The sequence below is a fragment of the Coenobita brevimanus genome, chromosome 21 (assembly GCF_032717465.1).
Source record: "Coenobita brevimanus isolate Jiangsu-jjx chromosome 21, ASM3271746v2, whole genome shotgun sequence".
NCBI lineage: Eukaryota > Metazoa > Arthropoda > Malacostraca > Decapoda > Coenobitidae > Coenobita > Coenobita brevimanus.
The window spans coordinates 983,353-997,630 of NC_136974.1; the positions used below are offsets into that span (position 1 = coordinate 983,353).

Genomic DNA, 14,278 nt, shown 5'->3' on the forward strand with positions numbered 1-14,278 from the left:
ACCATTTACAACGCTGGGTGGTAACCATATAACCAAATCATACGTGCTCCCTACGTGTCAGCAAGTGGGTTGGTGGAGGGTTGGTGCTCCTCCCTGTAAAACAAATAACTCAAAGTCAAATTGCCACCCCTTACGGGATTATGGCGTCTGGCAATAGATAGATTGATAGACCAATAAAACATGACCAGTTTTAAATCATTTAAATTGAATTTGTGGAAGAAAGGAATATAGGTCCTAAAGTTTTCCACATTTGCCGGATGTTTAAGTTTTTATGCACAAATTCTGAGACTGCAGTGATTTTATTAGCTTGTGAAACACCAATTGACTTTATTGGGTAGGTACCATATATTTGAAGCTACAGTATATGGTGCAAACCTTTTGGCCAGTCAGATGTGTCCAGGATTCTGTGGAGTGAATTATGAGTGAATAGAAGCATGGCCCATTGCACTGGGCAGACTTTGGCTATCTGGATGCTGCTGCACCCCCCCCCCCTTGCCCTAGGGTGGGAAAGGAGGTCCAGATGATGATGATGAATGATGATGGGAAACATCAATGGACAGAAATAAAATATGCTAAATATGAGAGCATCCTGGATAAGCCTGTCCTTTTGAAGGAAGTTAGAGGGTTGCAACAAATGTTTATGGTGAATATACATGCAGTATTTACAAGTATGAAAGGTACTGACAAGAAACCTGCACGTGATGGTGCTGTGCATCTCGGATGGAGCATTTTGCAGCATCCACTCAGGAGCCAAACCTCCCTATATTTCTCTGCACTTTGTCATACTAAGTCTGACCCTTGTGAGATGCCATCTACAACAAGGGGTGCTGAGTCCCTGCGTGGTATATGTACTGGACTGTACCTTTAGGACTGCCTCATGGAAGCCCTTGCTTACCTGTGGTCCGTGTGTCTGCTCAGCCAGACAGATTGCCAGTAATCAACAACGAGAAGTATGAATAAAGATTTTGTAGTGAATGTAAAGATATACATTATAATATTGTTTTATTTTGTATGCTTTTTATTACTGTAACTCATTGTTGTTGCTGATCCTTTTTAATGCAAAATTTTAAAGAGATTTTACACAAAGAAGGTGTTGTGTAGCTAAAGACATTACTTAAGGAGGTTGTGAAGGCATCTAGTGCAACTTTTTGCCACACAAGTGCAGTGGAAATGAAGAATTTGTTTTTACAGAAGCGTTACATGAGGAGGGAGGTAGTATAGGCTGAAAACTTCACAGTTCTTATAAAAGTTTTAGGAATCTATATATGAAATTCTCATGCAGGTTCTGTAGGCTTGGGGGAACCTGATTGGAAAATGCCTCTGTTTGCTATGTCCTTTTGCAACCTATTCCTGTTCAGACCACTTTATTCTGAAACATCTAGTGTACTGCTGCCCTGCAATATGGCCACGGTGGCTGGGGATACCCGGTTTGCTGCATCCATTACCTTATAGAAGAAAAAGTTTTCAGCTGTAGTAAACTTTGTGCTTATTGAGTTTGTTGTTGGCTGTTCAGAGGAAGAGGGGCAAGCCCTTCACATTATCACAAAAGTTTAGGCAAGGTGATATGTATCATCTTGACAACCAAAGTCAAGGAGGTACGTATCTCCACCATGTTTTGTAACATTTGTTTTGAACTATGCCTAAGTTTTGATAATCACCATTGTGCCATGGTCATTGAGCATGTGTGTCTGGTTGATAACAGCCCGTCTGAGTCCTGCTAGAGGCAAGTGCAATGTTGTATGCAGTTAGGAGAATTTTACTGTTTTTCATCCTGCTGTCTCCATAGTCACATATTACACATGTTCCTTTGCTGCTACAGTATTGATCTTTGATGGTTGCTTCACGCTGAACAGTGAGCTTGTGTTTTGATAGGTCAGTCCATGTTAGGCTTTTTAAAGGTTCAGCAAGTCATGCTTGACAGTGTGTCAAATCATGTACCGGTATAGCTTGTAGCTTCCTGCTACTTAGGGGCTCACACCTTATGTCTTCCTAATACCTATTTTATTACATATTCCTTATTTTATATTATTTTCTGTGTATAGCATTTTAACTGATTAAAATAGGTTTTCTGTGCCCCTTGGCTCTTATGGCTGTGAACCAAGTTTACTGCAGAATCCAAGCTCATGGTCCCCCAGATCCCCCCCCCCCTCCCCCCTCACACACAGCTACCAACCACTTGAACATAGAAATAGTTGTCATTTTATAGTTCAAGAAACAATTTTTGTTGTGGTGTGCTACCATTAATTACTTAATCAGAAGCCAAGCCATACAAGTGGAACTCATAATAATGTTAGGGCTTGTATCACTCATGATATTGCATTAGCAACAAAAACTATAATAAGGAAACTAGGGACATGAGTGAAGCAGGGCAGGGTATCTTGCAATAGAGGACAAGCACATGTTGAGCAGAAGTGTGTGGAAGTTTAACAGGACAAAAGAGCAGCAGTGTACTAGCAGAACTGGGTCAAGATAGGTCAAGCGCTGTAAAATGGACATATCTTGGTTTTGGCATTCCTTTGTTGGAATTTCTTTTGCTGAAGAGTTTTGTAGACTCCTAGCATTATTTATTTACCATTCAGTCCTATGTTGCCCCAAGAGGAGCATATGAGTCCGGGGATAGGCAAGTTGGTCCTGACATTTAAGATGAGAGTGACCAGCCTCACTCATCCCAGAGTGGCATTACGTGAGCAATAAACCCCAACCATCCAATTGGAGTGCCTTAATTAACCACTAAACCACCAGGCACCATAATCTGGTTATATGGTTACCACCCAACATAGTAAATGGTTTCCCAGTGTACAGGAAATCATTTGGCTTGCCACTCAGTGTAGAGTCACCCATAGGCAGAAGGAAGAGGAAAGAATGAAGGAAAGGCCATAACAGAAAATTCAGACAACACTGAATGGAAAATGGCACAGTAAGTTTAACTGAGGCCTGTATAGTGGGTGGAATGCTGTGCACAACCCCAGAGAGGCTATAGTGAAGCCTGTGTTTGGCAGGGCCTTGGAATTAACAGGCACAGAACAGTACCTCCAAATAATTAAAATAAGTGAAATTACTGCAAAATGCTTGACAATACACTGCATGCCATCCTAGGGCTTACCAGGGGTGTTCATGAAACTCGTGTAAGAAAGCACACATTGAAGCTGGAGGCCAACTGCTGTGGTCTGGCTTCTTACATGTGAGATTAGGTGCAGAAAAATGGATTGTGTGAGTTGCTTAGGTCAAAAGTGGGCTCAGCCTTGATTTTCATGGTTCTGCATCCAGTATCTGAATTTATAAACTTGAGGGATAGTTTAAAAATGTTTACAAGCACAGTTCAGATACATCATCTCCTTCTTTGACTAAAGGCTGTATTAAAATGAAATCCTCACTTTCACCTTGTTTAGTTGAGGCAAATAGTGGCAGTGGCTATATCGTCTTGTAGATGCCGTTCCGTAACAACCAAGCTAAAAGGATGGAAGTAAAGTATTGTAAAGTGTGTAGAATAGTATGTGACAACCAAGCTAAAAGGATGGAAGTAAAGTATTGTAAAGTGTGTAGAATAGTATGTCATATCATGAGAATAATTTCTTGCCATTTTCCCCATTCCTTCAGGGAGACTGCCAAAGGTGCTGGAGGAGCAAACATCTTTGGAGCAGCTAGACCTGTCGATACGGCAGCACGAGAGCGCCAGATTGAAGAGAAGTTGAGGAAGTTGGAGGGAGGCCAAGGCCCAGCAAAGTAAGTGTCATTCCCTTATCTTCCACGCCATTCTTGACCGATGTCAGTTACTATGACACAACAAGGTGGGGGGGGAGGGGAGAAGAACCACACGCATAAAATACCTATGGTGCGGCAGTACAACAAAGTTTTAAATGCCCGGGGAAATTCCCCTGGCGGTCAGCGTGCTCCCCTGCTTGTAAACAAAGATGGTGACCGCTTCAGCTCCATACTATAAGTGCTCCAACTGTGGACTTTTTTTTTTTTTCTCTTATGAGGAGGTTAAACTTCACCATATTCATTGTGTTAAGTAATGAGACATTAAAGATCCTTTGGGTATTGTGACTAGTTTATAGGTTTGTTCGTAAAACTGCTATGAGCTGGTTAGTGACAAAGCATCTACCTCTGAGCTAAGACGAAGTATAATGCCTCCCATCATCATCATCATCATGTATATAAGAATGATTATCGTGTTAAATGTGAGTTTTGTTGACTCGAGCATACAAATTTTATCAAATTAACTTCATCAGTCAGTGCTTGACCAGGCAGTCTTTGCCATCTTTAATGTTTTGGTCAAGCTGACTGGACACCATGAAGCCACCGGATTTCCATCGGCTATAAATGGAGATCAATGGATCGTTCCATGAAGTGCAGTGACTAGGATGGGAAATAAACTGCTAAAGGGCAAAATTATGGGCCATGTTAGTGTAAAATGGTATAGTTTTCATTTATAGTACTAGAATATGCTATTGTTCTCATTTATTTTCAAAAGTGAGCTTGATATCCCACCTTAGGGGGGCCATCAGATGTACGTAATGGATTTTCGGCTTTATCGGTTCAACCTTCTTCCTGATTGGTCCATATAGTGAGGTTTTATTGTACTTAGAAACTTGGTATTACTCTTGGTTTGTGTGTGTATGAAAAGGTTTGAGAAATATTTGAAAATTGTGGTAGGTGGGGGCACTCACCATCCAGTCTCTCGATGTAGTGCTGCTCTCAGGTGTCTGCCCTTTCCTCTCCTCCATCCTTCTTTCCTTCCATCTACTTCTGTCTTTCTTTCCCTCATTCTTTCCTTGTTCTTCAGCCTGTGGGTGACTCTACACTGAGTGACAAGCCAAATGGTTTCCAGTACACCAGGAACCCATTTACTACGCTGGGTGGTATCCATACTGTATAACCAAATTTTGGCGCCTGGTGGTTTAGTAGGTAATTATGGCACTCCAATCGGATTGAGCCGGTGAAGGTTTATATCCAGGGGGTGGTTGGGGTTATTGCTCACATAATGCCACTCAGGGATGAGTGAGGCTGGTCACTCTCATCTTAAATGTCAGGACCAACTTGCCTGGCCCTGGGCTCATACGCTTCTTATGGGGTAATGTAGGATTGGATGATTAAGATGAATTAAGATGAAGGTTAAAAAAAAAAAAAAAAAAAAACTATTGTTCAGTATGATTATTAATTCTCTCTTTCTCTCTCTCCCTCTCCCTAACCACCTAGGGAGGAGCCTCGCAGATTTGAGCGCAGGGATGATGACCGTAGAGACTACCGACACAATGACGATTCGAAGGACAGAAAGATGGTACAGTACAATGAGCCAGCGTTCAAATTTCCATTCTAAATACACATGCACTTTCGAATGAGCCTTACCTACTATTAACTCTAGTGAATAGACAGAAGTGGATAATTAACATTTGGTACAGTATATAGCTCTTATATCCAATGCAGGGGTCGCACACTTGACAAGTTTTCGTACATATTTTAGCCTCTGTATTTGTGTATCCCTAGGTCTGAGGGAGAATGAGTTCCATTGTACCCTTTATAATCCCTGCTTAGTGTGGGTGGAAGAATACTGTAGTTCTTTCACTTTAACTGGACCTAGATTTTTGTCCTTTTGTAGCTTACTTCACAGTGTTCAGTGGCATGAAAAGAAAATACTGGTACTATGGACCTACATCCTTTCCGTAGCATTTATTTGTGATTAGCATCATGTTTGTGTGTTGCTCTGTTACTACGACTCACCATTTACGGAGGGGAGATGGCAATTTTAGGCCAAGTTAGATAAATGAGAGTATACTGATATATTCCTGCTCGTTGTTAGGGGATAACACACTGCACTAACTTATGTTACCTGCTTTAAGTGGAGGCAGCTAAAAGGAAGGTGTTTATTTTAATTGGGAATCCCCTTACTCACAGTACAACTCGAGTTTTCCCTTATTAACATAGATTCACTTTGCATGTTCACTGTATAGTTGTTCACTTCATGGAACAAGCAGCATGTTCACTATACAGTTGTTCACTGTCATGGAGCAATCACATAACATGCCACTTTCCCCCCCCCCCCCCTTTAAATGGACAATTTTTTTTTTTTTTTTTTTTTTTTTTTTTTTTTTTTTTTTTTTTTAATAGAAAGGTCAGGTTTATAAACTCTGTATCATCATTTAGCTCAGTTTGTCATTTAATTCTTTACATTGCTTATAAACTTTAACATTTGTGAAATACCAGTACACTCAGTAACAGTACCGGATACATTTTTGTATCTGTATTAGATAATCATCTTTGCTGGAAGCTAACGCTCATCTAAAGCAGCATGCGTTTAACATGTTAGTTTTTAGGATCACATGCCTTCTATAGCAAGATGATTAGAGTGGTGGCTGAACAGGGAGCTGTTGAAGAAGTGTTAATGAACAGTATAGAGCTCTCAAGAACAATCATCTGTGAGTTAGTGATTCAGTGTGTGGAAGGACAAAGGACCCCCCAAGACAGGAAGTAACCTGGTGGTGGGATGAGGGTGTAGAAGCTGCAGTTAAGGAGAAAAGAAGGCTCTTCTGGGAATGGAAAAGGGGAGGTAACAAAGAGGAATACTTGGTTGCCAAGGGTAGGACTAGAAAAGAGATATACTCAGAGATTTTTACTGGACAACCTACATAGTGTGGAAAGGCGGCAAATCAGATGAAGAGGGGAAAACAGGGATATCATAGATTAGCAATTTGTGAAGAATGCTGAAGGAAAAGTACTGGTGAACAGTGGGGATATTAAAGATGCCTGGAGAGAGCATTATAACTGGTTGCTGAATGAGGAGTTTGACTGGAACAAAGAAGGTTTGGAGTCAACATATCCAGTGTTTGGCCCTTGCCCCTTGATTGATGCTGGTACTGTGAAGTTGAGTGTGACCTAGGCAATAGGCAGGATGCAGGTGGGGAAGGCAGCAGGTGTGTCTGGGTTGACCGCTGAAATACGATTATATATGAGTGTGTTGTCCGAGATCATTATGGAGAGTGTGATTGTAAGTACAACGGAATGTCATAGGTGTGCAGTGTATGAAGAGTGATGAAGGAAAAGTAGTGGTGAACAGTGGGGATATTAAAGATGTTTGGAGAGAGCATTACAACTGGTTGCTAAATGAGGAGTTTGACTGGAACAGGGAAGGTTTGGAGTAAGCGGATCCAGTGTCTGGCCCTTGGCCTGTGATTGATGCTGCTGCTGTGAGCGGGGCAACAGGCAGGATGGAGGTGGGGAAGGCAGCAGATGTGTCTGGTTGACTGCAGAAATATGAATGTAGTATATATGAGTGTGTTGTCCCAGATGACTGGCTGAAGAGTGTGATTGTAAATGTGTACAAGGAAATGGTTATTCCCAGGAAAGAGGGAATTACAGAGAGTCTTGGAAGGTATGATTAGGGAAACAGTGAATATTGATGAGATTCAGTTTGGGTTTGTGCCAGGCAAGGAGATCATTGATGCCATATTTATTGTCTGACAGCTTCAGGAAAAATCTTTAAGAAAGAGAAGGGAGTTGTACTTTGTTGATTTGGAGAAGGCCTTTGACAGAGTCCTTAGGGAGGTGATGAAGTAGGCAATGAGAAAGCTTGGGATCGAGGAGTGACTGGTTAGAGTGGTTAGGGTTATGTATGTAAGTTGCTAACACCCAGGTTAGAGTGAATGGAGATTTGAATTCAGTGTAAGTTTTCCGTGAATGTTTGCGTATATCAGGTCAGTCTTGAGTCCCATATTGTTTGTCATGGTACTTGAAGCTCTCTCACGTCACTTCAGAAATGGACTCTTGTGGGTGATGTTGTATGCTGATGACTTGGTGTTGACTGGAAAGATTGTAAGGGAGGCAGAGGAAGGATAAATGAAGTGGAGAAACAGAATGGATCACAGGGGTTTGAGAGTGAATGTGGATAAAACAGAAATTATATCTAGGGCTGGTGGTGTTACCGTCAAAGCATAGGGAGAGTAGCCTTGTGTGGTTTGCCACAAAGGGTGGGAAGTAACTTCAATTTGTGCAGTATTTATGATATGTGGGGACTTAAGAGATGTAGTGGTATTAGAGGTGGACTGCAAGATAATCAAGATAATGCTGATTTAATGTGTGCGGTGTGTCGTAGAGAGCACGAATAGATTGTCAAGCATGAAAGGACTGATCTTGCTGGGGAATTTCTCGAGTGTCTGGATGAATTTTTTTATTTTGGGGACATGGTATGTGCTGGAGATGAGGCCAGGGCTAGTTCTGTGGCAAGGGTAAGGGGTGGTTGGAGGAAGCTCAGAGAGCTGTTGCCTTCCTGACACAAAGAGGGCTCTCCCTCCATGCTAAGCGATCTTTTTATGCAGCCTGTGTTGTGTGTCTAATGCTGTATGGTCGTGAGACCTGGGCAGTAATGGAAGAGGATATTCATGGGCTCAGGCATACAGAAACGACAATGATTAGATGGATGTATAGTTCGTCATTGAATGTGAGGCTAGGGGGCACCAGGTTTATGACTGAAGAGTTGAGAGGAAGGATGGGACTGAAGTGTATTGGTGTTGTGATAAGGAGGGGTAGATTGAGATGGTATGGGCATGTGGAGAGGATGGAGGATGACAACTGAGTGTGGAAAGTGAGAAGTGCGAATGTCTGGGGTAGGGTTGCGAGAGGCAGACTGACAAAAACCTGGGATGAGGTCATAGAGTGCAACCTCAGGGATAGAGTCAATAGGGAGTGTGCCTAAGATCATGCAGTGTAGAGCCGCCATTAGATGACCAAGGCAGATGCATGCAAGCATATTGGAGCCTTTATGGGTGAACGAACAATAACAGAACGATAGGTTCGTACTCCCCAGCGTAAACATGGGAACGTGGCTTAGGATGACGATAATCAAACAGGCATTGTGGCAAGTCCTTAGCAAATATGGAAACTTCAGAAAGCAATGCAGAATATGTACAAGAGATTTAGGATACTCTTTGAATGTTGAGCATCTTTCTTGTTTTCAGTATCGGTAGTGTTGGATCAAAACTTTTAGTACTCTTGCAGACTGCTGGTACAAGATAAACCAAGTCATAAAACTATGAGGTTTTATAACCAAGTCCTGTAAATATGAAAATGCTTAGAAATTCCTTTAGTTATGATGTACTGTACTTCGTACTGTACTTGTATGACATTGTTCTCGTGAAATACAGTAATCTCTCAGTTATCCGGCGTAATTCAGCCAGCCCCCACACTGAGTAATGCGAAACACCAGATACTGTCTTGGTACCTTCAGTCAGCTATCCATTCGGCATTGAGCCAGATAATGTCACTACCCTAAGCTGTCCATCTCCACCCTCTATCCTAAAAACTTCCCAAAAATATTACTCATGAGTAAAAGATTAAACTCAAACAAAATACAATACAGTATTGATACAGTACATATAGTACAGTAAAACAGTACATACCAGTAATCATAATCATACTATACTCACCTAGTGTTGGTATCGATGGAGGGTAGAATGGTTCACTATGCAGTACAGTGCACTTAATCCTGTGGTGTAGTGGCGACTGACTCCCACAAAGATTACTTCAGCACGGGGGTGTCACAGGCTAAGTTACAGCACTAGCGAGTATCCACTGCATGGGCCACAAATGCACGACACACAGGGTCACTAAACAGGGTCCACAGGAGAGACTGAGAGAGCAATGGTAGGATTGATGCATCGTGTGGGCCGCTCCTGCAGTGCATTGTGATTGGCTGGCGTGTTGCAGGGTTTGTATGAGTGCTGATTGGGTCCTGTGTCTAAGCTGGATGACGCACATAACCACCAAAAAATGCATAGTACTACTGAATGCTGCCTGTTTCTGAGGTGGATATTGCCTAATTTTGCCAGCAACTGTTTTAATAGAGCCACCCAAAAAGTGACAGATATTATGATGACGGATAATTGAGAGATTGCTGTAATAAAATTTTTAATTCAATTCCTTCTTGTAATATGGTACTTTACTAATATTATACTTTCAAAAGTTATTATTGGCATATCTTTTGGTCAGTGGAGTTAGATGTGTTGCTATCTGCAGGATCGACGTGGCGGAGATAAAGGCGAGGAAGGACCACGTGGGGAGCGAGGGGGAGATCGACGTGGGGAGCGAGTTGAAAATACTCGGTCTCGCCAGCAAGAAAACCACGACCCTCGGCCGCCACGCCAGCCCAAGGTGTTAACCAACAGTAACGAGCCGGTTAGTGGTATTCTGAGATGCTTTTTCAGGTCTGGCTATAGCATTGATATTACATAGAGTTACATAGATACACAGACCACACAGACCTTACGGTCCCTACGAGGTGGTCCGGCCTTAATCCTAATATAGTGCATAGGAGCAGGAGAAAAGGATAGCACAGCAGAAGGCTCTCTCCCCCACCCTCCGGCATTTGCCGTACAGGAAACAAGAGAGAAAGTAATACCTTGCAGGAATGAAAAACCTGAAGGAATTTTATAGGATCGGCAGAAAGTAGAATAGTATGGAAAAGGAAAATTTGGCCATACAGCCACATACTTACTCTATGCATGCAATTTTTTTTTTTTTTTTTTTTTTTTTTCAAAAGATGAATAGAATGTTTATCTATTATTTATATTCTATAATATTGTCTGTGTCTAGTGGACACATGAATGCAGACGCGAATATGCAATAATTGCTCCATCCTAACTAAACGATATTATAGTAATTTGCCTGCTGACATCTGTATTTACCCATGTTCCAATGAGCTGAGTCTAAAATCCTAAAATTTTCCAGGTACTTGATACAGCCAACAAGTTTGCAGGTTTGGATATAGAAGCTGAGGACTAAGTGAACAAGGGAAGCCAGCACCACCCCAGTCACTGGCCACCACAACCACCACTTCCACCATCCCAGCCACAGTCATGGTTGAAGGGAGCAGTGATGCCTGTTCTTCTCGGGAGTCAGATAAGGGCTGTTCTTGCCCAACTCAGCAGCAGCAGCAGCAGCTAGGGTTGTTCATGATAGCATCTGGTTGGCTATTGAATGTGTTTGTTGTGAGAGACACCTGGCCAGACATGGTTGTTGTGACTCTGCGGTGATGTGCCCCAGCATAATGCCGCACTCTAATTTACTTACACTTGTACATACACCTACACCCACACCCACATCATGCTCACATCCATACCATACCACTTACATCTTGGCTGTATTGCCCCTTTTTACCCACGAAAATCTTTTGCAGCAAAAATAATTTTCCACTTCATTCCAACACCCAACAAGCACACCTTACATATCTTCAGTTATATTACCACACCTCCAGATAATCCTGTATTATTCCAGATATTGAATATATTAGGAAGTAGTTATACTCAGAGTGGTGTATGAAGCAAGTGTGTACAAGTGGTTGGTGATGTTAGTGTTGTGTTATGCTGGGGCACAGACACACACACATACACACACTTCCACACCTGCTGCCCAGAACTGACCTCAGTTAACATTTCCCCGGGCCGTCCCTGCGCTGTGATGCTTGGTAATTTTTTACGTCTCCTGTGATATTGACCGGATGAACAGGATCAGTCTTTGTGAAATTGATAAGTCATGATGTTGATCAGTCCTTATGGAGGTGATCACCTATTTTGACTAATCCCTTCGAAGTTGATCAGCCATGTGTTGATCTGTCCATGTGAAGTTCATCAGTTGCATCACTGATCACTCCTGGCAGAGCTGACCAGTTCTGATAGTGTTCAGTTGTTAAAAGGTTGATCAGCCTTGTTTCTGGTCCCTAGCCAAATGTGGGAGAATGAGAGAGTTGAGTGGCAGTGGGTGGGTTACTTAGAGAGTGGAGTCAGTGTGTGAGTAATGGGTGAGAGTGAGTAAGGTGGGTGCCTGGCATTCTTAGAGCACTTAGTTGTTATAATAATAAATTAGGGCCTAAGGCTGATGCTATACTACCGTATTTGATGTTACTAGGAAATAGGCAAGGTATAGTAGTGGTAAGATAATGCCTTTTTTATATAAGTTTTTATGCATTGATAGCGAGAGCATATATTAGCTTCCTGTTATCGTACTGTGTTTGTGCTGAGAGTTTAGTGGGTGTTATAATAACTTCTTTATGCTACACTTCATAACATTTGTTCACGCATTGCTTTTGCACTCATGGAATTTGCTTAATTTCTGTATTTACTTAACTGGCAAAAGCAGTTAAAACTGGAAGTACTCCATTTCAATAGACAAAAATCACCTACGAACAGTGCCATAAGCGTGTAGATTTCTTTTTCCAACTGTGAAAAGTGTACTGTATAAATTAAATTTACAATGCCCTTTATTATGTTAGATCAATTGAGAAAGAGATGGAATGGGCACTTTGGTAAAATTGTGAAGCTGCAGCATTGATTGCATAAGCAAATTCCATCCATGAAAAATGCATTTTTAATGGTCAAATAGAGCACTAATGTTGCCTCGGTGGGTGAGTGTTATGTTTATAGATTTGGCATAATAAACAAAACTGATTATGCTGTTACTTATCTTTATATCTATTGTCAGTATCTTTATTTATTGAGAAAGCATTATTGTAAAAATTTTTCTTTTATGGAGTGGTTACTATTTTGTACATACATTTATGTGCCCATAAAACACACACACACACAAATGAAAGCTCACTTCCACACAAACTGACATGTCCAGACCCCCCTCACACAAAACCTTTTCCCCAACACACGAGTACATGTACACATACCCCCCCCACACACACACACACAATGCCAACCCCCCCCCACACACACACAACCCCAAACCTCCCCCCCCCACACACACACACAACCCCAAACCTTCCCCCTGCACACACACAACCCCAAACCTTCCCCCTGCACACACACAACCCCAAACCTCCCCCCCCCACACACAACCCCAAACCTCCCCCCCCCCCACACACAACCAGAAACCAACATACATCCCCAAATCCACACACACACCCCAGATACTGCACTTCACCCCCACAGACACACCCAACCCCACGACACACACACACACAAACCCCCACCCATGCACACCCAGTCCCCCCCCCACACACACCCAACACCCTCCCCCCTCCACAGACACACCCACTCACCCATCACTGTCCCCCCACATGGACACATACTCAGTCTCCCACCCCCACACGCACACAAAATGACACCCCCCTACATACCTAGCACCCCAACCCCCACACACACAAACGAAACACCCCATCTTCACACACACACAAAACACCTTCCCAACACACACACACACACAACACCTTCCCAACACACACACACACACAACACCTTCCCAACACACACACACACACAACACCTCCCCAACACACACACACACACAACACCTCCCCAACACACACACACACACACACAACACCTCCCCAACACACACACACACACACACAACACCTCCCCAACACACACACACACACACACAACACCTCCCCAACACACACACACACACACACACAACACCTCCCCAACACACACACACACACACACAACACCTCCCCAACACACACACACACAACACCTCCCCAACACACACACACAACCAGCACCTCCCCAACACACACACACACACAACACCTCCCCAACACACACACACACAGCACCTCACCAACACCAACACACACACACACAGCACCTCACCAACACCAACACACACACACACACAGCACCTCACCAACACACACACACACACACAGCACCTCCCCAACACCAACACACACAGCACCTCACCAACACCTCCCCAACACACACACACACAGCACCTCACCAACACCTCCCCAACACACACACACACAGCACCTCACCAACACCTCCCCAACACACACACACACAGCACCTCACCAACACCTCCCCAACACACACACACACAGCACCTCACCAACACCTCCCCAACACACACACACACAGCACCTCACCAACACCTCCCCAACACACACACACACAGCACCTCACCAACACCTCCCCAACACACACACACACAGCACCTCACCAACACCTCCCCAACACACACACACACAGCACCTCACCAACACCTCCCCAACACACACACACACAGCACCTCACCAACACCTCCCCAACACACACACACACACCCAACACTTCCCCAACACACACACCCAACACCTCCCCAACACACACACCCAACACCTCACCAACACACACACACACACACACCTCCTCACCAACACACACACACACACACACACCTCCTCACCAACACACACACACACACACACCTCCTTCACCAACACACACACACACACCTCCTCACCAACACACACACACCTCACCAACACACACAAACCCAACACCACACACACACAAAC

At 43.3% G+C, this 14,278-nt stretch overlaps 1 protein-coding gene and 1 long non-coding RNA gene across 4 annotated transcripts in view; one reads left to right on the plus strand and one right to left on the minus strand.

The window, feature by feature from the left end:
• Positions 1-12,425, plus strand: part of eIF4B (eukaryotic translation initiation factor 4B) — a 54,321-nt gene extending 41,896 nt beyond the window's left edge. For all 3 annotated transcript variants that reach the window (XM_080266682.1, XM_080266683.1, XM_080266684.1), the window contains 4 exons: positions 3,598-3,723; positions 5,200-5,281; positions 10,009-10,167; positions 10,720-12,425. In XM_080266682.1, coding sequence (XP_080122808.1) covers positions 3,598-3,723; positions 5,200-5,281; positions 10,009-10,167; positions 10,720-10,773 — 421 coding nt within the window. In that variant the 3' untranslated portion in view covers positions 10,774-12,425. The remainder of the gene's footprint in view (positions 1-3,597; positions 3,724-5,199; positions 5,282-10,008; positions 10,168-10,719) is intronic.
• The window catches only part of LOC145392230 (uncharacterized), a 90,765-nt gene that overhangs the window by 146 nt on the left and 76,341 nt on the right, over positions 1-14,278 (minus strand). The window lies entirely within an intron of this gene.